The 26,323-nt window shown below is 36.7% G+C and overlaps 1 protein-coding gene across 7 annotated transcripts in view; it reads left to right on the top strand.

Moving 5' to 3' along the window:
- The first annotated feature begins 588 nt into the window (after positions 1-588).
- Positions 589-26,323, top strand: part of MCPH1 (microcephalin 1) — a 121,975-nt gene continuing 96,240 nt past the window's right edge. For 4 of the 7 annotated variants that reach the window (XM_061354970.1, XM_061354974.1, XM_061354973.1 and 1 more), the window contains exons 1-9: positions 589-696; positions 2,889-2,980; positions 4,501-4,619; positions 9,949-10,030; positions 10,672-10,792; positions 11,104-11,244; positions 12,455-12,550; positions 15,658-16,689; positions 23,528-23,640. In XM_061354970.1, coding sequence (XP_061210954.1) covers positions 678-696; positions 2,889-2,980; positions 4,501-4,619; positions 9,949-10,030; positions 10,672-10,792; positions 11,104-11,244; positions 12,455-12,550; positions 15,658-16,689; positions 23,528-23,640 — 1,815 coding nt within the window. In that variant the 5' untranslated portion in view covers positions 589-677. Of the gene's footprint in view, positions 697-1,092; positions 1,167-2,888; positions 2,981-4,500; positions 4,620-7,369; positions 7,537-9,948; positions 10,031-10,671; positions 10,793-11,103; positions 11,245-12,454; positions 12,551-15,657; positions 16,690-23,527; positions 23,641-26,323 lie in introns of those variants that run through there. The other 3 variants (XM_061354972.1, XM_061354971.1, XM_061354976.1) reach the window with 3 other exon arrangements.

The following is a 26,323-nucleotide window of genomic DNA, read 5'->3' as shown; positions in this document are numbered from 1 at the left end:
CCCTAGGAAACCTCTTCCAATGCTTCATCACCCTCTCTGTGAAGAAATTTTTACTAATATCCAATGTAACCTTCCCTGGCACAGCTTGAGGCTGTTTCCTCTTGTCCTATCACTTATTACTTGGGAAACAAACCCCTACCTCGCTACAGCCTCCTTTCAGGCAGTTGTAGAGAGCAGTAAGGTCCCCCTTGAGCCTTTTCTTCTCCAGACTAAACAACTCCAGTTCCCTCAGATGCTCCTCATAAGACTTATTCTCCAGACCCTTCACCAGTTTTGTTGCCCTTCTCTGGACCTGCTCCAGCACCAAAATGTCCTTCTTGTACTGAGGGGCCCAGAACTGAACACAGGATTCGAAGACTCCAGGCCACCAGAACTACTTTGAGTCCCCGACTTCTACAACGGCACCAACGACGCTTGATCTACATCCCTCACACATCCAGCCCTGCCACAGACTCGCACACAGGCCAGCACCACACAAGCACCACTAAACTCAAACTCACTCTTTCTGCACCTACTCAACGCCCGAGAGCAGCACGCAGACGCCACTGAGCCCTGCTGCAGCGCGCAGGCGCGCCGATGGAGCCTAACGCAGCGCGCAGGCCCGGCTCGGTGCGTGGAGGCGGTTTTAAACTGTGGCGGGTTCCGGAATCTTGGTTGTGTGTTGCGCCGCGCAGCGAATGGAGCCTGTCCTGAAAGGTACCGGCTCGTACGCTGGGGGGGGGGGGCTGGGGGGAGCCGCCGGCCTGGAGCGGGCAGGTCCCCTGCTGATCCCTGAGTTCCTTCGCCCGGTCCTTCTCGGCTGGTCTGTCGCTCGCCTCCTTTCCGCCCTCTTTACCCTGGGGGCGTCCGGCCCTCAGGGCGGGTCGGTTTCCAGCTTGACTCCGTGGCGTTGCTTTCCCATGGGGAAAGGGTTTCTCTGTGGAGCTGCGCTGACTAACCACCAACGCGCCTGAAGATGAGCGGCTGGGCCTCGGCGTGCCCCAGATGGCGGCGGGCTGTGCCAGCCGCAGGCCAGGCCGGGCTGTGCAGGCGATGGGGCGGGAAGGGCTGGGAGCCTCCTGCAGGCAAGAAGCGTAGGGGTGACCGCCCCTTCGGGTGGCTTCCGACCGGTGTCGCCCCTCCTTCTGCTGCCACGTATCGGAGCCTGCCTTGTTCTTTCTGGCCAGGTCAGCCATGGCTGGATCCTGTCTAGTTTCTTCTCCATGTTTTTAAGTTTCTGCCTCGCTAGGTTGCCCTCTGATGTCTGTTTTCCCCAACTATCACTATCTTCTCTGAGATCTTCCGGCATAAGTTGGCCTTTACAAGAACAAAACTGTACTCGGAGCTCTTCTAGTTCGACAAAACTACAAACCGTTTCTCATTTTCCTTTTTATCAGATGAATAAAAACTGCGAAGTTCCTTGTCTTTTGTTAGAGTATATTTGATTAGCTAAAATTGGCTAACTGCTGTAATATGCAGCTTTGATCCTGCTGCAGGTGCATGCAGCCTTGAAGTAATGTTCCTCTTAAGTTCCTAGTTTCGACCTTCACTGAAATGCTCTAAAATATTTTCTAGGGGAATTATAAATGTGAACGTTCTAAAATATTTGATGTAAGAGCAAGGTATTAGTTTTTTAAATGCAAGTCTTTTTTTTTTTCTTTCAATAGAACAATCAAGACAAAAAGCAAATATGGCAAAAGCTGTCTTGTTCCAGTATTAGAATGAGCACAATTAAAAGCACATTGGAGTCAACTTGTGTTAAGTTCCCATATGTATCTGAAGTCATAGTGCTTACAAGATTTTTCCATGTAGTTTGGCTAAGGAGATGGTTTGTGTTCCATATTTCTTGTGTGTTAAAAGTATTTATAGAAATTACAAAAATATGTTAATCTTTATAAAAGTGCTTCTACTGTTGGAGTGTTATTCAGATTTTCATTTAGAAAGAAAACAGAAGAAAACTACTTAGTTAATCAGAAGGACATACATAGTAACCAACATAATTAAGCAGTGCTTGCCAAGGCTGACCTTTTTAAATTGACACAGTTTTATTCATGAGTTCCGAGAGTTGTCTGGCCTGCAGTTTGTGTAAAGTGTTTTTGCGAACCAGCCTTCTTCCAGTTTTCTGGAACTTTACTGACTTGCCACTCAAAATGGGAAATTAGCATGGCTAATGGAGCTGTAGGTTACTGTAGTGTACCTCCTGAGTAAAATCAGTGTTACGAGTTTCATTTGCTTATCCTTCCATGTCCTTACTTCTAGGATTGTTTGTTTAAAGATCCCAACTGAAGCTGATTTCATTCCTTGAAGAGATTATTAATCTGGTTGATAAAGGAAGCTACTTAAATGTGATATACCTAAAGTTACATAATGCAGCTGGCAATGAAATTGTATTGGCTCGTGTTATATGGACATAATTTGTGATGATTCAGTATAAATAAGGTGGAATTTGAAGTAATTTGTAAAATGGCAAGTAATATTTTTGCAGAGTTTTCTGCAGGTTTTGGGAGGGAATAATTCCATTGTATTTGTTTTGTTGTATTCTGTAACTTGTGTTATATCAACTTGTCTTAAAAATTTTATTAACCTGAAGATAAGCAGTGATTAATAAGAGTAAGCAGTCATGTAGAGGCACTGCATTTCTTGTTTAAGCTGGTAGTGTTTTAAATAGAGTAAATTAAAAGTTAAGTAGTGTCAAACTTCTAAGTTTATTCCATTACAATTGTTATAAGGGACAGAAGTTCTCTAAAAAGAGCATTCTGCTGCTACCATCTGACACTCAGTTTATTAAAAGCTACATTTGCTACTGAATGCAGCATGTAGGAAAGCAAAATTCTGTTGCAAAGGCAGTTTAACCAATTTTATTATAGGGTATACTTCGTTAGCTGTTTATTTTCTTTTTTCTGATACAGGTATTTCTGCATTTGTAGAAGTTTGGTCATCTAACAGAACAGAAAATTACTCAGAAACCTTTGAACAGCAACTTCTTGATATGGGAGCAAAAGTAAGGAAACTATTTTGTAATAAACAGAATAGGAAGGCTCTTAATTAGAAATTAGCTGGCTTGTTTTGTTGTTGGGTATGTTTCTGTGTGGTATGAGTATTTTCAGGTCTGCTATTATCCTTGCACTTTAAAAAAAGGAAAGCACTGTAAAATTCTTACTAGTGACAGATGAGAAATGTATTTAGAGCCTGCGTATATCTATAAACCTCTTTGTATAGTAATATGACGGCATGCATTTGCTGTGAAGTATTGGGCTTGCCACATACTGTGGGCAAATCAAAGCTAAGCATATAAAACCTGTGGTTTTCAAGTATGTACCTTATGTTGTTTTGTGTTCTTTAACTTGTAGGCAGGTGCTCTATTGTTACTAAAATGTTTTCTAATTTGAGTACCATTACATTTTCTTCTTTCAGTTACTCTCCCACAAACGTGGTTCAACTCCAGAAAGTGCTAGTAAGAATACATCTAAGAGTCTTAGTGTATGTCTTTTTTTTCCCATATTAAGTATTGTTGAATTGTAGGTGCAAAATGTGTTTAATTGCCAGCTGTAGAATTACAACCAGAGACCAAAATCAATCTGGTATTTTCCCTTCTTGCACATTATCGCCAGTTAATGGAGATCTTTGCAGCCCACATCATGCTCTAAATAACACTTGCGTGAATTTCCAGTGCTTTTCAATTGGATGTGTGTAGGTGTATCTTACTGTAATTTGTGAAATTGTGCTGATCTCCCTGAAGCCTCTCTTTCTGTGTGAATTTAGCTGAGACAGTGACAGAACAGAAGAATAACTGTTTTTATTATAGAAGCCAATACAAACATCAATGAATAATTCAAGAAATATTTCTTGTTATTTTGTGCTGTGCTGTTAGACCTATGTTGTTCTCTTCTGATATTAGATTTTTCTCACAGAAAATGACAAAAGCATAAGGCTTCAAAATTCTTTGAGTTGATCAAAAAGTAGCCAGATACAGTGGAAGGTGCTGGCAGATGATACAGATGAGCCTATTTAGCAGATCCCCATGACTGAAAAGGGGGTAGTCTTGCCCCTTGTTATTCGAGACACTTGCTTCCCTTTTATTGGGCTGAGCATGTGATAGTGAACTGACTTGGCTCACTGTGTCAGGAAATAGAATTCTGAATCAGTTTTTCCACTACTTTCTGTACTAGTTGTTTCACAAGAAATGGTGTTGGGCTACATGAATAAAAATGTTGCAAGATAGTGATACAGCTAGAGCAAGCAGGGAGATGAAAATGGTAACCTAGGAAAAAGAAGTTTGAGAGCAAAAGGAGGCTACTGTAGCTCTCTAGGATTCATTGCATTGGCTTGGCTAATGAGATTTGAGTTTTGATTCCTTGAGCCTTCTTGCAGAGATAAGAAAGATCAAGAGTTCTTGACATAATGGTTAGGGTAAGTTTATATGCTAATGGTTTATACATTAAAAATGGACTATGCTAGAATATTTCACTAGCATTTTCTGATTATTGGACTTAAAAATGAGCTTTCTTTGTACTTCTGCAGGTTTCAAAAACTTTGAACAAGCACGTGACCCATGTAGTCTTCAAAGATGGACATTTGGCTACGTGGAGAAAAGCACAGAAGATGGGCATAAAAATAGTTTCTGTACTCTGGGTGGAGAAGTGAGTGCGTGTGAATATATGTGACATATTCCAGCAATAATGGAGTCTAGTATTTATTTAAAAACTGAAGTACAGAACTTGTTTTATTTTGTTTTGTTTTTAATTTATTTGAAATAGTGATAAATCTATGAGTAAATAAGTTTCCTGTGGCATTTTTGCTATTATACAGTGTATTACTTGTATAAAAAGATAAAATGTTAATTCTTAAAAAATGAATGCATTGAGGTAGTTCCATAGTAGAACCATTCAGTGTTCCACTCCTTTGTTCTCAGCTGGCATGCATAGGCAGTGAAGACTAGATGCTTATGTTGAATAGAATTCTTTCTTTTTCTTGTTTGGAAAAGCACAGTTCATCGGGGACATTGTACTGTTTCTGTACTTAGCTTCTGTAGACAGAGTATCTTCCAGCAAGAAATAAAAAGATCCACATGTAGTCTGGCTTTTAAGGCATTTGGAAGATTCAGAACAGCACTGCTTGAAGATTCTCAACTACCATACAGGAAAAAGTTAAATTAAAAAAAAAAAAATATTTAGCTGTGCAGCCACTCCATGAGAACTTGCTGATCCATAGCTGCTTCTCTGAGTTTACAAAATGGTTGTGAGGCCAAACTTAGATTTCAGATGAAGTATAAAAACATGTTTAAGAACACAAATGTGTTAAGGACTCCAATTGGTAAATTGCTGTGATGATAGAAATTAGAATGTAAGCAAAGAGGCTCTCTCATATACCAGTTGTAGTATGCATGGATAGATAGAAGTCTGCTAAGTGCAAAAGTAAAAATAAAAAACAGGGATGCAAAGCTGAGCTCTGCAGCTACTTAAATGTAGTGCAACCATAAAATTTCATCAGAAATGATTTTTCTGATACACATCAGAAAAAGAAGTTCATGCAGTTCTGCAGAAGCATCCAGTTTTAACACCGAGGAAGAAATACTAAGTTCCCAAATATGAGGGTGGTGCAAAATTCTGTCTGTGTGAATATACCGTTCTTGGACCTGGTGCCACTGAGTGTGGGGAAAATGGTCATTTCAGTAGGAATCTTTGATTGTAAAATTAAATATGCTGTTCACATGCCTAAATGTATAAATACGGAATTTTAAACCTTAGTCTTAAGAATTATAAACTGTTTGAGGACTTGGATGTGCTAAAAGATCCCCAGAAAAGTCCAGGTGAGTAGCATCTGCAATGAAAGAAGAATGAGAGCGCCTTCCAGGGGAAAGTCTAGGATGTGACATACAGGAATGCTTTCTTTGTTACTGCAGTTTCACTGTAAGAGGAACCTGTGCAATACTGGCAGGTATTGAGTGGATGAGCACTGTCGAAAGCTCAGACGGACAGATAGATATGTGATACCCTAGGGGACAGTATGGAGCCTTGAGATGTAAAAGCCTCAAGGAATTTTATTGCTGTATATAAGCAACAAAGGAAAAGACTTAAGCTCTTTTGTAGGAAAGAGAAGGCTAGCATCTTTCTGGGTTTTTTTCTGAAGTTGACACAGGACAAAGTGATGTCTTAGTATATGGCTTAGAAGATGGGTTTGTTGGAACAGGGGGATTCATCTGGAATAGAGGAGTATTATTATGGAGGAAGACCCTAGTTGTGGATTTATTGAACATCTCTGTAATCTTTGTTCCTACCTTTTACTTTAAATTTAGTGCAAAAAGGTACACAAGAATATAAAACTTAGACTGATGTATACTCGTGGCAGAATTCATAGGAGTATCATATTAAGTAAAGTATGGGTCAGGAGTGGTAAAAGCTTACATAAGAGAAAGTAATGCATAGTCTCACTAGTCATGGAGTTACACAAAGGTATAGACAATACAAAATTAAAATGAGTCTGTTAGCATACATGCAATTTATATTTTTTTTTTGTAGTAAGATGAGAGAACTGGAGTGTGTGACTTGAAATTATATATGCCTACCATATCATCTCAGAGGTTTGGCAGGCACAAGACAGTGTGAACCCTGCGACAACGTAAGCAGGGAGGAGTGAACATAGTATGTGCCAGTAAAAAGTGGTTGTGTATGAATGGAAGCTTAGTTTGAGCTTGCTAACTGTGTAAGCAAATAATGCAGAATTTGCATGAGTTGAAGTTTTAGCATTACTAAAAAAAGAAGGCTTGATTTAACCAGCTGCTGTATTCAATAGCAAGCATAATGTTCTCAGAATGGTCAGAAATGCTGTGAAATTTAATTTTAGGCAATGTAATAGTAAGGGGTGACTTTTTAGTGTAGACTGCGGATTGGATAACTCCTGTTGGAGCACAGTGCAAAGCAAAATATTTTAGTTATTGCTTGATCTTAATTGGTGTGTGATGGTTGTTCAAATTATTTCAGAGAACCTTCTTGTAAGTATAGACACAGCTATGGTATCAGTGTTCGTACTGTAACACCAAAACTAAGATGGTGAAGGGAATAAAATTCTTACTGATATCAAGGAGACTATTTAAATCTTAAATCCTCTTAAGTATATCAAAAAGATGATCGTATTTTATGAGGGGATATTTAAGATTTTGAGACTCACAGGAAGTGCTTTCATATGATTGTCACCTCAGCAGTAGTCAAAAATCAAATGGAATATAAAACCTCATGTAGTGGAATGACATAGTTTTTATCATGGTTATACACTTGGAATGTTTTTTCGTAAGACACAATGGAAGACAAGAATGCTTCAGCCTGGAATAAAATGTGAGAGTGAGAGAGACTCTTGTGAACACCAAGGTTCATATGAGTAGGCTGAGTGGGAAATTAGTATGTATTTTCCAGTAGAAGAATTGGAAATCATCACATGAATATGTCTGGAGGCACATTCAGAGAATCACAGAATACCAGGTTGGAAGGGACCTCAAAAATCATGGTCCAACCTTTCCTGGCAAAAGCACAGCCTGTACAAGGTGGCCAACACCCTGTCCAGGTGAATCTTAAAACTGTCCAATGCTGGGGAATCCACCACTTCCCTGGGGAGATTATTCCAATGGCTGTTGTGACAAATTTTCTTCCAGGATCTAAATGAAATCTCCCCAGGAGTAACTTATACCTGTACAGAAAACAGTAAATTATCATTTTTAATAAAACATAGTTTAGGCTGGAAAACTCCTTGTTGCAGAGTCATATTCAGCAAGGATTTATACTGGTTAAAAAAAAATGCTGAAGCAATTAAACATTTGGTTTTATCAAAAAACATATACGGTATTGAATCTGACGATCTCTAAACCAACTGGGAATACTTGGCTGTGTTTTCATGGTTTTACATATTTCTTGGAATCTTGGTATTGGAAACAGGATGCTGCAGTATATGGTATTTAATCTGGATGCTAGTTTTTTATGTTTGAGCTCTAAAACACACCAGACAAGGAAGCAAATAATAAGCAATTACTCCAGCATTTCCTGGTGGTTCTGGTTCGTGCAAAATACTCCCAATTAACAGGTACTTCCAAACTGTTATGCATGCCCACTAGTGTTATCTTCCCCTGAGCAGTGCTTGAGCTTCTCAGAGGAACATGCCCATGATCTGAAAATATAGTACTTGCTTTTCTCCATAAAAGCCAAAACGCATTATAATGGTTTGTACAGTATTTGGTGAACATTGCCTTGTTGAATTGTCACTGGAAGCTTCTGCTTCACAGTACAAGCATATATTTGAATCTAAACTGAATGCAGTTCTACAGTTTAATAGGAAGTAATTTGATTAGGAAGAAGACTCTTAAGATGACAATTGATTTTCCTCAAAATATAACAACTCTAGAGTAAATACATTCTTAACTTTTTTAAAATGTGTTGTTTCCCTTTTGTGTTTTCTAAGAATTATAGATATGTCTGACTTTAAAGATAGTGCACATAATCGTGGACTTGCTTTAAGAGTCATGCAAATTATCAGTTTAATTCAAAATGAGTGGATCACTTTTGGATCACTGAAAAAATAATAGTACTTTAGTTCAAATACTTCAATGAGCAATCTAAAAAAAAATCAAAACCCAACAAAAAGAACCCTGCATAAAATAGAATTACTGTAATCTATGTACAAATTAAGAATACTTAATCTAACCCGTAACTGGGAAACGTTACCGATATATTCTTAGTACAGTAACTCATGTCACAAACATGATAGATAAATCATTTACATTCAGATTTGTCTGCAAAGTGAAAAATGCTTGTAACATATTTAGTGGTCAAATTTATTATGTTTAGCTTCTCTGAATCAACAAAATCTCTGAATTAATGTAAATTGTAATGCAGTTTACATCTATGCTGATTATTATCCAGAATTTAATAACAGCTACTGAAGCTCAGCATGTTGAGTATCATCTCTATTTGATGCTCCAGAGAATTCTAAACTCTGAGTTGGTTAGTTTGACAAAAATATGTAATGGTTTGGCTTCTTATTCAAAACTGAGTAACTAAGCATTGGATTATAATTCTGCAGTCACAAACTTTATAGCAGTTAGATCACTAGGTGTCACTAGAATCATAGTTTTGAATGACTTCTGGGGAAACCAGTGTAGTCCGTTGAAGTTCTATGCTCTTTCTCATAATTATTTAGTGTTTGATAATAAAACTGTATTGATCTATTTTGATAAAAAAAACTTTTATGTATTAACCAAATTCTTGTCTCAACATTGTTCTTAATGTTCTCATTAGGTAAGATTGATCCCACTATTCTCAAGTTAGTCTTTGAAATGAAAAGACAGGAAAAACGGGCTAAGGTGTCAGTTGGAGTTTTTGGTTTTGTAATTAAAAAAGTTTACATAAATAGAGATGATCCTTCAATAAGGGGCTGATTTTAGCATTGCATATACACAGAGGAGGCAGAAAACTGAGACTTATGGCTAAGATATAAAAGCATGATCAGATGATGACTCCTTCATTTGCCTGAATAGGGTCCTCCACCCTATGACATTCTGTAGATTATAGTTGGGAGTTTACTGTCATCACAGTGACCAACTTAAGGCAAGTTAAGGTTATGGTTGTTGGGTAGTGAGCAGTCAAAGCCTACAGTCCTCACAAGTTGGGTAGATTTGAGATTCATGAGAATATGGCCAAAAGGACTCAATATAATGATTTTTGAATGTGTGTAAAATAAAATATGAGTGTGAATCTTTGAGTTTCAGAACAACAATTTAGAGAGCATCATTAGGACAAAAAATATGTCCTATATTTGGTGTGTCATATGTACAGATTTATTTTTTTTCCCCATTAAAGTATTTGTGCTGAAGATACACACTGAGGAAGGGCTGGTGGTTTTATTACAGAGCTCAGATGACTGTTTTTGCAATAAGGTTTCTCATTCTTAAAAATACAAACACAACTGCTCTAATTTATTATACAGGTGTCGAGAAACTAGAGTACATGTTGATGAAGCCTTATTTCCTGTGGTAGCTGCTAATGAATTGCCACAACCAGTCAAGAAAGTGAGTATGTGGGTATGGGTGTTTTTTTGTTTTTTTTTCATAGGCCTAGAGTAGTAAACTTGAAAGTCTGAATTTGACCTCCTGACCTCAGGCATTTGAATTGTTCGTTATCAGGACATTCTGTAAGCTCTATGTATCTGTCTGAGTAGGTTTTTAAAGGTAGGCTATGGCTGTGACGATGTGATATCTTATCTGAAGAAAGTATAATAAAAGTTTTTATATTGATGAATAAAGAAGGTTTAAATTAAAATGACATAATGACTAATTAAAAAAACATGACTGATGTGGTTTATGTTTCACTGAGTTGCATGCACAAATGCTAAAATACTGATATTTAGGAAAAAAAATAAATCTTTGAAGCCTTAGCTTTGCTGCAAGCAAAAAGGAAAAGATGGTTATTAAGTCTGCTTTTTAATAAAATCTAACAGGAAAGAAAATCTGTTAGGTTCTTTCTTCTTTTGTATTAACATTTTCCAAAGCGAACTTTAACTTCTGCTATTACCCATGACTCTCAAGGAAGTGCGAGGAAGCATAGTTAGACACTGATGATAAATACTGTGACAAAGTGGTAAGCAAATAAGAAGTGTAGTTACTTCTGGCAGTTTTAAACCATATAATTGACAGGTTTGTTTGTCTTGTAGCACAAATGTATGCAGCCAAAAGACTTTATTGAAAAAACTCCAGAAAATAATAGAAAGCTGCAGAAAAGATTGGACCAGATGGCTAAAGAATTAGCCATACAGAAGATAGCAGTTAATGCTGGTAAGAGCTACTTTAGACTAAGATTCAAACATCTTCAGTTATTTCCTTAAGGTACTTGATGGGTTTTGTTTTGTGTGTTTGGTTTGGTTGGTTGGGTTTGGGTTTGTTTGGTTTTACTTCTATGCTTTTATAAGTATGTTTTTACTTACAAAGTTGACTTAGTTTTTACAGAGTTCTTTGCAATTTGCAGTATTAAGGCATCTGAAGTGATGTTAAGGGAACCAAAGGAACCTATGTTTTTCAAGTTTGGGGGGGGAAAAAATTGAGATTGTTATAGCACATAAATGTACAAATGCAATTTCTTTGTGTAGAAATTGATGTACCAGTTCTACTATTTGAAGACAATGGTTCACTTGTATACAGCCCTGTTAATAAGGTGAAAGATCAATACAGTGCAATGGAAAGAAGAATAAAGGAGATGAAGGAAAAAAGAGAAAATATTTCTCCTACTGGTAAAGAGTTAAATTTTACCTATCCATGCACAAATGGCTGCCATCTTTATTGCTGAATTTCTGGTGCTTTTGTCTTGCTCTGGCCTTCAAACTTTTTTTACTTACCTTGATTGCAATGTCCTCCCTGCTTCCCAGGTTTCAAGTAGTTGTGAATGCTTTAGCTTTTAGTTCCTTTCCATCGAAGGGCACAAGAAATCATGGAAGATAATGATTGCAAAAAGGAATTTCTTAGTGGTTAAACTGCTCAAGGGGGCTAAAGTTAAGCTAGACTTTCTAAACTTGTAAATTGATATTACCACAACTTGGTTAAACTTTACAGTGAAACTCTTAAGTCTTATTTCCTTTTAAATTTTAATGCGAGTGCTGTACTTGTCAAAGATTGTAATGTTACTAGTCCCAGGCCAACAGTTCATTAAGGAGTTTAAAATTCAGGAGACATCTGTCCAGGTACTGAAGATCAGGATTTAAAAAAACAAATGGAATGACCCAATCAGATAAATCTAATTTATTTCAAAATGCATATCCTGGTGAATTAAATCTAGATTGAAGTTTTCAAATAATTTTTTAGTGTTTCCATTACATTACTGTAAAAGCATTGAGATCTAAGCCATTAGGTTTTGCCAGTTAATATAAAAGGTATTGAAATGTGGAACATCTTTTGAGCGGCTGGGAATCAGTAGTATTTGAAGTTTTAAGAAGTCCATGTCACTAGACTGTCAGTTTATAATTTCAGAAATAGTTGCAGGAGGAAAGTAAAGAATCAGTGATACATGGATGAAAAATGAAATTAATTTATTTTGGCATGACTTTTGTTTGTTTTCTCTTCTAGTTTTAAGATAATGCCTTCAAGCATTTTTAAATGCATTTCTGCTATGTCAGTGCTTTGCTGAATTTGACAGATTGTGTAGTAAAATGCCTCAATTAGCTTAGAAAGGTTTTATATTTTCTAAAAGGTTTGCTGTCATTCTTTAGTATCATAGAAGTGTGGCTATCTAGGAAAAGAAATTGCTTAAACTGTAGAAGATGTAGTAGCGCTCTTTTTTATGTAAATTTGGGATACTCTTGAGCAGTCTAATTGCTTATATGGTTATAGTTGGCAAAACAATGAGTTATGTCTTACAATTGAGCTGATTTGAAATATGAATTGATGGTGCCGAAATCTGTATCTTTGCAAGTAGGTCTAACTCATTTATTGTTTACAAATTCCTAGCTTCACAAATGCCTCAGATACTTCCAAGTAGCTCACCAGGAGACTGTCTGCTGCCTACTTGTGTCTTAACTAATTCAGAAGATGCATTGTTACCAGGTAACTAAAACAACTTTATATATTACAGAAATTAAAAATAATACATGGCCTGTTTATTTTGTAAAGGATGGTATACTGAAATGGGAACTGTATGTTTGCTCTATCATTTATATTTAAAGCTGAATTATTTTAGTTTTTCTTAACTGGCAAAGTGTGTAGAAATAAGAGTTCAAGGAAAATGGAGCATGAAGAATCACATTGGGTAATGCTCTGCCTATGGCTGTGATGCTTGTGTCACTTCCTCCTCTTTCTTCACACCCTTTCCTGTTAATGGCTTCTTTACCTGGCATGATGTCAGCCTTCTCTGCTCTTATAGTGGTCTTGTATAGAATAAAGAGTGGGCACTAAACAGTGATAATGGGAAGCAAAAGAGAGAACAGAATGAGGGAGAAACCTCAAAGAACTGACTTGTCTTCCAAATATTCAATAGAAAAACTTGAATTTAAAAGAAAACCTAACACGTTTTCCAGCTTAGTACATCAGAGATTAAAGAAGTTAACAAAAGCAAAATAAACCAGCCTTTAAAATGTTTTATGGTTACAAGTGAATTCAAGTAATTTGTTATCAAAATTCGTATTCTCATGAAGTTAGGGATTTGTTCCTCTGTTTTGGCATAGTACCAGAGTATACGAGCAAAGATTATTGTGAAGGCTGTTGAGCTACTTCAGTGGGCATCTTAACAACATTAATCTTGTATACAGCTGATATATACATCAGACCTCATGTCTTCTGTTGATTACATGAGCAAAAAGCTGAAGTCAGGTGCTCATGTTTGGTGTCAGTAGAAGAGTAAGGAGAGCATGGGGCATTATCTTATAGCCTGAGGCAGCTTGTTATGAGTTCAGGCAATGTTAGGGAGAAGTAAGAGGTTAATACTGGAAGTAGCATAGTTGTGCCAACAAACTTTATTTTGCTAAATTAGTTGTATGCTGATGACGTTGAGCAGTGTGATTTCTGAGAGCTTTACCATGAATATGTCCCTCTAGCATTGCAACTGCACAATGTAATTTTACATAAGAATAGACCTCCACATCCCATGACAATATTCCGTGTAGGTTCAAACTCTGGTACTGTGTGATAGTGGCCCTTTTGTTTGTGCTTGCAAAATAATTGAGAGTATGTTGGTTAATAGTGTTAAAAAAGTTCAAGAATCCAGTTTGAGGATCAAAGCTAACACTTTTTCAATTGTCAACGTGGGAGTCTGATCATGTAATGAGAAACTTCTTTCATCTCTATATCTTTTATTTCTCTTAATTTAGCTAGCTACACCCTATGTTTGAAAATATTATTTATATTTAGTAAGCTAATAATGTCAAGACTTTCCGTAAAACCTACAGGAGCACTTCCAGAAGTATTGCTGAAACTTTGCACTCAATGTGTATTTAAACAAAACAAATTATCAGCAGGACTTTTGAAAATGTATTCTGGATAATTAGAGATACTAGCCTGTTTCAGAGGAATTTACTGATAAGAATTATATATATATATATATATTTATAGATAAGAGTTTAATTGCTGAGGTGAGTAGCTGGAGAGAGGACACCTTCAACACCTAAGCTGGGGGAAGCCCAGCATCCAGGAGCCTCCGTTCAGAGTGGCAAGAGCCACCACGGGAGCCTCAAGTCCTTGACAGGACCTGCCCAGGAGCCGGCAGCTCAGCTGACGCGAGCAGCTGACTCACAGGGGGTGGTGCCCAGGAGGGATGGCACCAGCCCTGAGTGGTTAAAATCCCCAGGAGTGCAAGGGACCAGGAACAAGGCAGGTCAGTTTGTGTGGCAGCGCAGGCAGGTGAGCAGGATGGTGAGCACTCACCGTATGAGCAGGGCCTGGTCTGGGATCTCTGCTCTGGCTGCCCCGTCAATGGCCAGCGTAGGCACCCATACGGAACCGATGAGAGGGGAGGCTGTAGAGCAGAGCTCAGAGTGTAGAGAGTGCCTGCACTGGTCTCCTGAAGTGAGGGTGCACAACGGGCAAGGCTGCACTCTGTGCTTTGTCGTGGAGGTCCTCCTGCAACAGGGGCTGAGCTGCGGGACGCTGTCAATAGGCTGCAGGATGTCAGGGAAGCTGAGAGGAAGCAGGAATGCTTTCTCCAGGACCAAACTGTGCAGGGGCCTCAGGGTCCATTGTAGCCCATGGAGGAAAGAAGGAGGCCGTTAACCCAGGAAGATGGGAACTAGTAACAAAAAAAAAAACAACAAAAAAAGGAAGAAATCAGCATGGAGACCACATAGCAGCCTTCCAGTATCAGAAGGGGGCCTATAGGATGCTGGGGAGGGACGCTTCCTTAGGGGCTGTAGTGATAAGACAAGGGGTAATGGGTTAAAACTTAAACAGGGGAAGTTTAAATTGGACATGAGGAGGAAGTTCTTTACTGTGACGGTGGTGAGGCACTGGAATGGGTTGCCCAGGGAAGTTGTGAATGCTCCATCCCTGGCAGAATTCAAGGCCAGGTTGGACAAAGCCTTGAATGACATGGTTTAGTGTGCGGTGTCCCTGCCCATGGCAGGGGGGTTGGAACTAGATGATCTTATGGTCCTTTCCAACCCTAACTATTCTATGATTCTCTTAATAGATTCTGTGTTTCACCTCCCCCAAAAATCTTCATAAGAATGGCTATAAGAAATGAAAATTTTTTCCACATTGTAATTATTCTTAATACATTGTGTTGATGTACATGGTATGAGAGTATGATGTTGTATTTGACTTCATCCTGCAAAAATAATTAGTGGTAAGTACTGCTGTCGTAGTAAAAAAGATTTTTCACTTTCCAGTATTAATCTAGCTAGGTTTTTATTTAAGGTCTTGCTGGGTTTTTTTTTCCACAAATACAAGAGTTCCTCTGCTGCTTTGTTTCAAGGCAGTAGAACAGAGCTTGTTTACCTATTGCTGTGTAAGAAGGTATAATAGCTAAAGCTATTGTAGCTTCTTGCCAACATAGAATGTAATTTAGTTCTAATCCATTTTGATGCCTTACAATATCATATCCAGAGAACTGGCTAAGTCCTTGTTTTTCTTCTTTCAGTAATTTCATGTGTATTTTACTAAGAAATTGGTACACTTTCTGTTTTGTTAAATGAATTTATATTGCCACTTTTCGTATTTTTCAGGAGAACAAATGGAAGACTGCTTGAACTCAAGTTTTGATTGTCTTTGGGGAGCTGATAAATTAAAGAGACAGAAAACAGAGGTAGTAAAACCTGCCTGTGATAGTTGGACTGATAATCCTATAGCCATGAGTGTGTCAGTGAATTCTCCCTCACAAAGCTATGAGCAGACTTGCTTAACACTAAAACAATGTAGCAGAAGCAGCTTAAGAAGAAAGCAGCTTTTTCAGCATACTTTGGATGATAAACTGCATTTAGAAAAGAAGGATATAGAAAAGTTCTTGAATCAAAATCAGGATGAAAATAGCAAGACTACTTCAGTTGCAAATGAAAGTTCTCTTCTGAAAATCAAGGGCTTGGGTCATCTTTCTCCTTCCAAAAATATGGCCAGGTTAAGTAATGTTGCTGCAGTGATTGACAGTCTCTCTAATGCACCTATGAGCAGCAGAAACTTAAGTAAGTGTTCACTGGATAGAAGCTTCCCTGTTTACAGAAACAATTGTATCCTTAAAGATAAGAAGAGGAAAAAATTAGAAATACTGCCTAATTTGAAACTGGCTACCTCAGAACTGGGTGCATCAGGGTCTAAAGACTTCTGGCAAGCATGTGGTACAGGTAGCGAGTCTGTTGGCTCTGAAGAGGCTTCTTATGAAGAGGATTCTTATGAAGACTTCTTTTCATCATTTAACTTGAATAAAAATGAAGTACAGATACAAGTACCAAAGGAGTCACAGAATCCTCCTGAAGTTTGTTGCAAAGACTATCTTGCAAGCACAGACTCGCTTGGTTTGAGTTTCTGTAACCCACGTAGTACTTCCAAGGAAGGTGGGAAAAGGTCTATTTCAGCAAATGATCTTTCAGTAAAAAACTTAAAACTAGCTGAACATCCTGGAAGTGTGTCATTAAATTATATGTCACATGGTGAAAAAGATGACACTGCAGAAACTCTAGATTCTGGTGATGTGAATAGGCTGCCTCAGCATTCTCATGAAACGTCCTACAGAACCAATGTGAATTACAGTACTTACACTAATGGTAAGTCACTACATAGAGCTAGAAAATGAAAAAATATGTTATGGCATACATGCATAGATACACTTATGCAACTGAATTGCAAAACTGAACTGCCATTCCCAAGGGAAGAGTATTTCAGAATTACACCAAAAGAAGAAAATGCTGCAGTACTTGACTTTATTTTTTCAGTAAAACAAACAAATGCATAGAATCCAAAAGAACACCCATTTGTTATTACGTGCACTACAAACACAGAGAAATCACCAACAGAAAGGAAAGTGTGCTCACAAAATACAGCAGAAGTAATATGAGCTGTCTTCTCCCCTAATGCTTGCTATTCTGTAAGCTTTCTGCTGCTATTCAAAATCTAAGAAATCAAAGCCTTTCTGTTTTAAATGTTATGGTGTTCTTGTAAATTTTTATTAATAACATCATCTGGTCCCTTGTTCAAATAAATCTTATTTCGCATGTTAAAGTTGCTACTTAATTGCAGTTAAGGGCATAAAATGTCTAGTGAAAAATAGTGGAGTTACAATTTCTGTCTTGTGCTATGATGAAGGTAGAATAAGATATTTGAGAGCATGAACAAGAGTTGTAATTTAAGCGCCTTTTTCAGTCATGGCTTATTTATATGATACTGATCTCAGTTTATACAATAATTTTGATAGTTTTTTTATATTTCAGCCTTTTCAAGTTGGTTTAGGCTAAGTTAATTGAATTTAAATGTATAATAGAATATTTAATCTCAGGAACTTCACTGGAAAATTCTTTTAACTTGCATTGGAGTAATCATTTTTATATCCTGATATTTTGAGTTCTGTTAAGCTTTAAATAGGGCTAAATATTTGTAATTATAATTGCATTTTTTAGGTAGTTGTTTTCAACCGAAAGTTCTGCAGCAATGCATCAATTAATTATATAAAATTAATAATTACACTAAACAAACTTGGTATCAGAGAATCCTCAAGTGGAAATGTTGAGCAGTGACCTTGCTTGCATCTGTGGGTAATAAGTGATCTGCAATTTTGGATTCACTACACCTGTACTTTAATGCCTGGAGTGCATTGTTATAACACAGGCTTTTTCTTAAAGAAGAAAAGTTCATACAGGTGTATGTTATACAAGCATAAATGTACACCCATAAATATATGACCCTGTTGTATGTGGGGTTTTTTCATCATGTGGCAATGTACTAGAGGATGATGCTTAAATTATGTATTTCTTAATGTCAGACTCAGTCTGGTTTTGATTAAACAATCATGAAAACAAATGGGAAAGAAGATATTCTCTCCTTTTAAACTTGGGTGTGCCATTTAGTTTTAGTGTTTAACTTTTAAATTCTAGTGATTAAATTATGATCAATGTTCTAGCATATTATGCTTTTATTTTCTTGCTGGAAAACTGAATATAACAGATTTTGGAGGAGAAGAAAAAGGATCCGTATTCAGCAAAAAATTTACCCAATATTTATACTTTATGTCCTTTTTTGGTAGGAACTTCTGTGTGTGTCAGTTTGTGTTTCTAATGATTTTAATAGTAGTTGTAATTTCTCTGTGATGGCCATTTTCCCAAGTATAATGTTTTTAATTTTGTGCATCTGTTGTGTAGTCAAGTAACACCTCAAATAAGGTTCAACTCAAATTTGACAGCTCAAATGAGCTTACTTAAAATGGAATAATAGATAGTGAAAGATGAGTTGTATTTTCCCTAATAATGTAAGTTCTGTGGAAGAATGTTAAAATGTTGTTTTAAACTTACTACTGTGACACTGTATAATGAAATAATTGATTTTTACTAAATACTGTGATTTGAAAACTGGTAAATACAGTATATTTTTGAAAGCTGAATAATTCTTTTCACTCATACATAGTTAGGATAATGAAATATCTGTATAAAATTATGTCTGTATATGTTTTAAAGATCAAACATTTTTCTTGCTTTTTTTGTTATTTTTAGTTCAGTGTCTTTAATGACAAGAAGTAAGATTTGATAAGCTTTATTTCTACAGAATACTTAGAACGCTTGATTTTATAGAAGTGTAACATACAGGCTTCATGTTCCCTTGTAGGGTGTGCTCAGGGCTGCTCAGTTGTTCTGCTAACAGCACAGGCAAAAACATGGCTACTTACTTTATCTTTCTTCAAGTCATAAATCAAGTAGAGAACTGTCACAGATGCAAGAGCTGAAATTAATTAGGCTTCATCAGAATATTAAAGATACTTTCCTATTCAAATTCACTTTTTCTTTCTCAGTTTTGTTTCTGAAGATGAAATAAATTTTCTGTCCTTCTGATTAAACCAGTCCTACCTGATAAATTTCAGAGCTCTGTAATCGGTAAGTGGTGTGTAGTTAGGGTTCGTGTGTCAATTGTAGAATCAATGCCTAAATTTTTAGCAGTTACAAAATTAGGAAAACTGTGGGTTTTCTCTGTCATAAGTTTATGGAAAAACCAAGTCTTTTGTGAAAGTTAATTATCTATGTTGCTAGAAGAGTCTAACATCTTTGTCATTCTTGTAAATTGCTTTACTTTGGCACTTTAACTTCATAGAATGCTAATACTTGCTCAGATTTGATGAATTGATATGACCTTTCATCTGAAATCTGCAACAATAAATAATATTGGGCAAGGAATGCAGGAGTATACTCTTAAGCTTTTAGCATCCTAAAATAATATAAAATTTGAACATGGACTTAGCATTGTTTCCAATCTTAAAAATTTAGGGCTTAGCTGAGTGAATTTTAGGTATTTACAGTGAATTTGAGAGAAAAATATTATGTTAGTTGTCCAAAAAACAGAACCTAGCACCCATTAGGTGTTAGGTAATTAATGTAGATCAGTGTTAAGAGGGGGAGTCTGGAATATAATTCTGTTATTTGGTGCAAAAATGATGACATTTAACTGAAGTTTAATTTAGATGAACAAGTTTTAACTCAAGTTTTAAGTGCTAGGTGCTTAATGCTGCTAAAAATTTTTGTATGTTTATGTCTTTAAAAACATACATGTGAAAGCTTCCTTAGATTTGATGTGCCTTTGGGGTTTTTGCTTCAGTTTTGGAAGGAGACAAGCTTACTAAAAACACTGTATTGTATCTTGTATTGACATTTTATTATAGAATCATAGACTACTTAGGTTTGGAAAGGACCTTAGGTTTATCTACTTCCAACCCCTGTGTGTGGGCAGGGATACCTCACTATTATGTCCTTTTAAGAAACACATGAAGAGATTATTAAAACAGAAAAGGACAAATATTTTTTAATAGAGGAACAAGTTGAGGATTGTTCTGATGTATTTAAATTGACAAAACTTGATGTCAGTTGTCCTAGAGCACATAAGCTAGATAAATTGTTGTAAACCATTAACAGGTTCTCTTTGAAGACCTGGTGGGCACATATGCTTTCAGATGACTTCAAGAATTCCTTTTGTTCTGAATAGCACAAAACTTTGTATTTGCCCATGCTGGAATAACAACTACAATAACACAAGTCATTAAATATTCTATCCATGAATATTGGAATCATAGAATCAACTAGATTGAAAAAGACCTTTAAGATCAAGTCCAACCATTACCCCAGCACTGCCATGACCACCATTAAACCTTGTCCCTGAGGGCCTCACCTACATGATTTTTGAACACTTCCAGGGACGCCAATTCCACCGCTTCCCTGGGAAACCTGTTCCAATGCCTGATCACCCTCTCTGGGAAGAAATTTTTATTAAAATTAACTAAACCTCCGCTGGCACAGCTTGAGGCTATTACTTCTTGTCCTATTGCTTGTTACCTGGGAGAAGACACTGACCCCCACCTCATTACAGTCTCCTTTCAGGTAGTTGTAGAGAGTGATAAGGTCCCTCCTGTACCTTCTCCAGACTAAGCAACCCCGGTTCCCTCAGCCATTCTTCATCAGACTTGTTCTCCAGACCCTTTACCAGCTTTGCTGCCCTTCTGTGGGCCCAGTCCAGCACCTCAGTGTCTTTCTTATAGTGAGGGATGCAGAACTGAATGCAGGATTTGAAGTGTAGCCTTACCAGTGCTGAGTACAGGCAGATGTGCTGCCCTGGCCCTGCTGGCTATGCTCTTTCTGATGTAGGCCAGGCTGCTCTTGGTCTTGGCTGCCTGGGCACAAGCTGGCTCGTGTTCAGCAATTGTTAATTATTAGTAACTGAAATGTTACTTATGATGACAAATTCAGATTTACTTTCCTCATAGTTGGGGTAAATAACTGTGGATAATTACAAAATAGTAGATAAGATACAGTTTCATTTCAGTGATACTTCATTATCTTCTTAAAGTAGAACACTGTGTGATTAGATAAGCATTATTGATTTGATTTGAACAAAACTAGCTCACTGTTCTAATTATGCTCAGTAATTACTTTGTCTTTTGACTTGAAATATGGAATGGAATTTTCAAGGTAATATTCTGGTTCAAATCTCACTGGTAAATGCTCATGAATGAATAGATGCTTAAATTGCAAATTAAAGTCACTCTGATAGCCATATGGAGTATTATAGCATACCAGAGTTGTTGAGTTTGATACCTGTAACTGAGTGATGTTTTAGAAGAGAATTTACAGGATATAATGGACTGCAGTGGCAAGAGTTACCTGCAAATTTGAACTAAATTTAGGGGTAACTAACAGTGGATCGAATTGCTTCAATAAGTTCTGTCAACTTTATCTGAAATACCCTAGGAAAAGCTACTAAAGATGAAATTCCTTACTTTTAACTGAGAAACTGCTTTAAAAAGAAACAGTCATGGAAAAATATGTAATAGACAGTGAAACTTGAGACCTACAGGATGGAAAAGCTGGCAAGTGCTTGAGAAGTCCTCATACTCAGGAGAGAAGTAATAGGAACTGGATTGTGAAGAGTAAGCCTTATTTATGTAATGCATAAGAGCTCCAAGCTGATAATCAGAGATGATGGACATGGTCCCCTCTTCCTGCTTTGATGTAAATATGAAAAAAATTATGAGAATGAGCCCTAACTAGAAAGAGGTCCAAGCATACAAGTCTTGAGACTTTAATCCCAAGAGGGACAAGAGCTGCAGAGCTCGAGAATTCAGGCATAGAATGGCAAAGGGAATGTTACACCACTTCTCAGTGCCTCCCCCCAGCCAAGCTGCCCACTAAAATATAACCTAATAGTGGGTTGTCCTTCTACAGTGACTGAAATAAATTACTAGAAATGAACAGAGGCATACCTTGCTTCACCCTAATCTGCTTGGGGTAAAGCAATGGAATAGATTATCTTCTGACATACTTCAGAGTCTTTTGGTTGGGATTTTTTTTTTTTATTTTTAATTCAAAATACATGTTCAAAAAATCCTGTTTTCCATGTAAAAGGAGTTAAATTTCTTAGCTTTTTTCTTCTTTTTTAAATTGTGTAACTAAATATTTTCTACTTGCCAGCAATCCTCCTCAGTGATTGAAGATGATGGGTCTCAGTGCAATACTAAATAAAATTAAGTATTTAGCTCTTCCTTTGTTAAAAGGCATTTTGTGTTTAAATACTGAGCTTAAATTAATGACTGTACCAAAAGCCAGGGTACTCGTATTACACAAAAATCACTGTAATACTGTGTAAATTGTCATTAAACTTGCAACATTAGTATGAAGAACTGATTAGATTTTGACTAAAGTTTATAATTTTAAAATAAGTAATCAGTAATGGACAATGTTCTCATCATTTTTTGTGCTGTAATTTATTGTTGTTCTCTCACCTCAGGGATTAAGAGTCTAAGTAGCTGGCAGAGGAAAAAGAAGTGATTCTTAGTTATATATGTAGTCACACTAGTAAATGTGAATAGTATCCTTCAGTATTTTCCAAAAGTAATCATAAGAAGCTTATTTGAGAGGATCTGAGTTTAAACCACTTTAATCACTAATTATTAAACTTTCTCTAACTGGTCTCATGTTTCTTTGAAATGATAAAGTAGACTCCACTGAATTAAATTTTGGAGAAATTATGTACTTAAGTCTTCATTAATTAAAATTTCATTGATCAAAAGATAGATCGAAGTTTCTCATCTTATGCAAGCAAGCTAATCTCTCAAATGATCCCAAAGTTTGCTAGATTTACTTGCAAAGTGTTTGAAAATGTGTTTCAGACATTCAGGTCGTTTCAGATAAACACATTGTTCACTGAAAGCATCAACATTTCAATAAAAAAGGAAAAATCTAGCCACCACTTATTCAAACTCTTCCATATCTCTGTATTCAGAGAAATTGCAAATTTTGTAATAATATAGAATCATAGAATAGTTAGGGTTGGAAAGGACATTAAGATCATCAAGTTCCAACCCCCCTGCCATGGGCAGGGACACCTCGCTCTAAACCATATTACCCAAGGCCTCGTCCAACCTAGCCTTGAACACTGCCAGGGATGAAGCATTCACAACCTCCCTGGACAACCTATTCCAGTGCCTCACTACCCTAACAGGAAAGAATTTCCTCCTTATATCCAATCTAAACTTCCCCTGTTTCAGTTTTAACCCATTACCCCTTGTCCTACCACTACAGTCCCTAATGAAGAGTCCATCCCCAGCATCCCTATAGGCCCCCTATATATAAAGCAGTTTAGCCAATTTTTACTTTTAGTTAATACATAATTTTCAAAATACTGGAAATAGGGAGTTTTGCAACTGGTTTATTTATAAAAACAAATATTGAAAGATTAACGATGCTTGAATATTATTCTTTCTTCTGTAACTGAAATACGATGGAAAAATAGCTGGTACATATGAACTTACGTGTCTTAATAATACGTAGCTCTATGTGGTATGATAAAAATAGTTGGTGGTAGTTTCATTTTGCAAGATTACATTTTTCATTTTGAGTTTCTAAATTTGGTTTCTAGGTGATGAAAATCAAGTTTCAGAGTGTCATGCTACTGAAGGCTCTTGCAGAAGATTTAATGACCAAAAGAATAAGAACAATGGTGGGTTAAGAAAAAAAAGAAGACTCCAAAAGGTCAGTTTAACTGGACATAGTCTTTGTTAAGCTTTCTTTTTCTTGGAGAATCACGGAGTCCCTTTGTAGATACATTCTCTATGTGCTATCAGTTTAAAAGTTCTGAATCTCATTTTCCTTGAAATGTTCAGGCGGTGTTCAAGGCCAGGTTGGATGGAGTCTTAGGTGACATAGTTTAGTGTGTGGTATCCCTGCGTACAGCAGGGGATTGGAACTAGATGATCTTAAGGTCCTTCCCAACCCTAACTATTCTATGATTCTATGTTTTGCGAATGACATTCAGAGACAATACGTACAACCATGGAAACCAGCTTTCTGGCAACTTGTGGTGGTAGAGTCTGTGCCAACCTGACATTGTAAAGGAGGTTCATAAGCCAGCTCAAACTGTTTTTGTTGGAAAGCTAGTGAAGTAACCTGAAAAGATGTCTGTCCTTTCTGGACAAGTTACCAAATGGGGTAGATTTTTTGTTAGCTTTATAATAGATCATCCCCAGTGGATGTTTCTGCAGGATAAAGTTTTATGCAATTTTTTTTTCTATGTTAAGGTAAAGCTATATTTCTTAACTTAGTATTAAGCTCAGTTTGGATGTAAAAAAAAAAAAAAAAATGGAGTGAGAGCATTGGGTCAGTACTGAAACAGTTTTAGGTGGTTTTGCCTTGTAAAAGTTTTGTCTAACTAAATATATAACCAGTCAGGAAAATAGATAGCAGTTCTTTTTATCAGTAAGTAGCAAGTCATACAAATAAAATGAGCACTAAAAGATGTCTGAGATAATTGATTATATTAAATAAACTAGACAGGTGTTTCATTGGTAGCTATTGTTGGAGTTTCAAAGAGATTCAAAGAAATTTTGATCCTCTTTCATGTAAAAGTTCCAAGGTGGTGCGGTTACTAGGCAGTTCAACCTTTTAAACATTGTGAATGTGGGATATTAATCTCCATGGGCCAATGATGAAGTCTGGATTAAAATCATTTTTTGGCTTTTTGTCTGCATCTTACTGCTTGTTAGTTTTCTTAAGGGGTTTTTTGGCTTTCTTTTCCTAAGGATATACATATACATTATTTGTATAACTAATAACTGTAAGGATGAAGAATATACAAATCAACTCAATTCTAGAGTAATGTCCTATAGAAACATCATAAGATGGTCTGCTTTTTAGGCTAAAGTATCAGTCCAGAGCAGTTTAATTTCCTGCCACAAAAAATCTGACTAAGGCTGCTAAACATATATCCACAAACTACACTCAGTGGCTCTTCCTCAGGCTATCTGCAGTATTGGTGCTTGGAAGTTTATCAGATTTGTTGGTACTGATTTCTCCTTCTGTGTAATTGTGCTGCAAGAACTTTACAAAGTAGTGCTAATTTTGATTTATTTCTCTTAAAAAAATATCCCAATGTAACTGTTACATACTGAAGGGAAACAAAAAAAGGTATGAAATTCTTTTTTATTGGTACCCTTTTTCAGACCTGGCCTTGCAGCTGAAGGTGGTTTCTTTGAATGGTTCTGCTCAGTATCTGCTTGGAAAGCATTCTCTGTGAGGTGTTTAACACTAGCAAAAGCTAAGTAGTAGCTGAAGAAAATTCCTATTCAGCATTTTGAGATTGCTTATTTCTTTCACCCATACAATTTGACTCCAGTATCAGTAAAATAGCAGTACATGCTTTCTTCCATGTCATTAATGTTGGAGTTTTTTAATAATTTTAAGGGTTTCCAGGTGCAGTTTCAGTGTGCAAAATTCATATAGAGACAACATTGGGGTCTTTTTCATTGAAAAGTAAAAAGAACTAGACAGAAAATTTTACGTGGTTTAACCAGACAGTCTGGCAACTAGACTGTTGCACTGAAAAGTTTTACTTTGTATTTTCTTCAAGCAATTGTCTTTTAATATATATTAAATGCTTATAAGTATGCCTATTTAAGATCTATTTTCCATTGTATGTGTGCATACATACATGCGAAATTTATAAAGCCAATGTTGGAAATCCCTAAAAAATCCTTAGTGAAGCAATTTTAAGAGGATATTGTTCCAAACAAAATTAGACTATGAGCTGTTGTAAGTAATTAAGTTGCAAAGCTTCTCTAGGACCAGTCATAATACATTCTTGAAGTTTAAAAAAAAACAGTGAAACATTATAAAAAAAACTTTATTAAACACTTTTTCTCAATGACTGCAGCTTAAACACTGCAACAGGTTGCTAATGCTAGACAATGTGAACGTGGAGTTAAATTAGGAAACTTTAGTTTGTTTTCTCAGAGTAAAAAGTGTATGAGAGTGTACTGTGAGGGTGGTGAGGCACTGGAGCAGGTTTCCTAAGAAGCAGTAAATGCTTCATCCCTGGCAGTATTCAAGGCCAGGTTGGACAGAGCCTTGGACAACATGGTCTAGTGTGAGGTATCCTTGCCTGTTGGCAGGGGGTTTGGAACCGGATGATCTTAAAGTCCTTTCCAACTTTAATCATTCTATGAGATTCTAAGAGAGATATCTCTTAAAAAAAAAAAAAAAAAAAACCACCAAAAAAAAAAACTAGAAAAACAACAAAACCCACCTTTAAATTATAGTAATTGTAGAGTATATGCAGTTTTGTATTCCACAGTTCCAGTATGAAGCTTCAGCTCATATTGCTGGTGTTCTAGGAATCTGTTGCGTTATCTGTTAAATTTGTTACTTAGCTACAAGTCTC

The sequence above is a fragment of the Neopsephotus bourkii genome, unplaced genomic scaffold, assembly GCF_033783945.1.
Source record: "Neopsephotus bourkii isolate Nb327-2 ecotype Australia unplaced genomic scaffold, CSIRO-AGI_Nbou_v1 NB_756, whole genome shotgun sequence".
NCBI lineage: Eukaryota > Metazoa > Chordata > Aves > Psittaciformes > Psittacidae > Neopsephotus > Neopsephotus bourkii.
The sequence above is the reverse complement of the archived record's forward strand: the minus strand, read 5'-3'. Positions and strand labels throughout refer to the sequence as shown.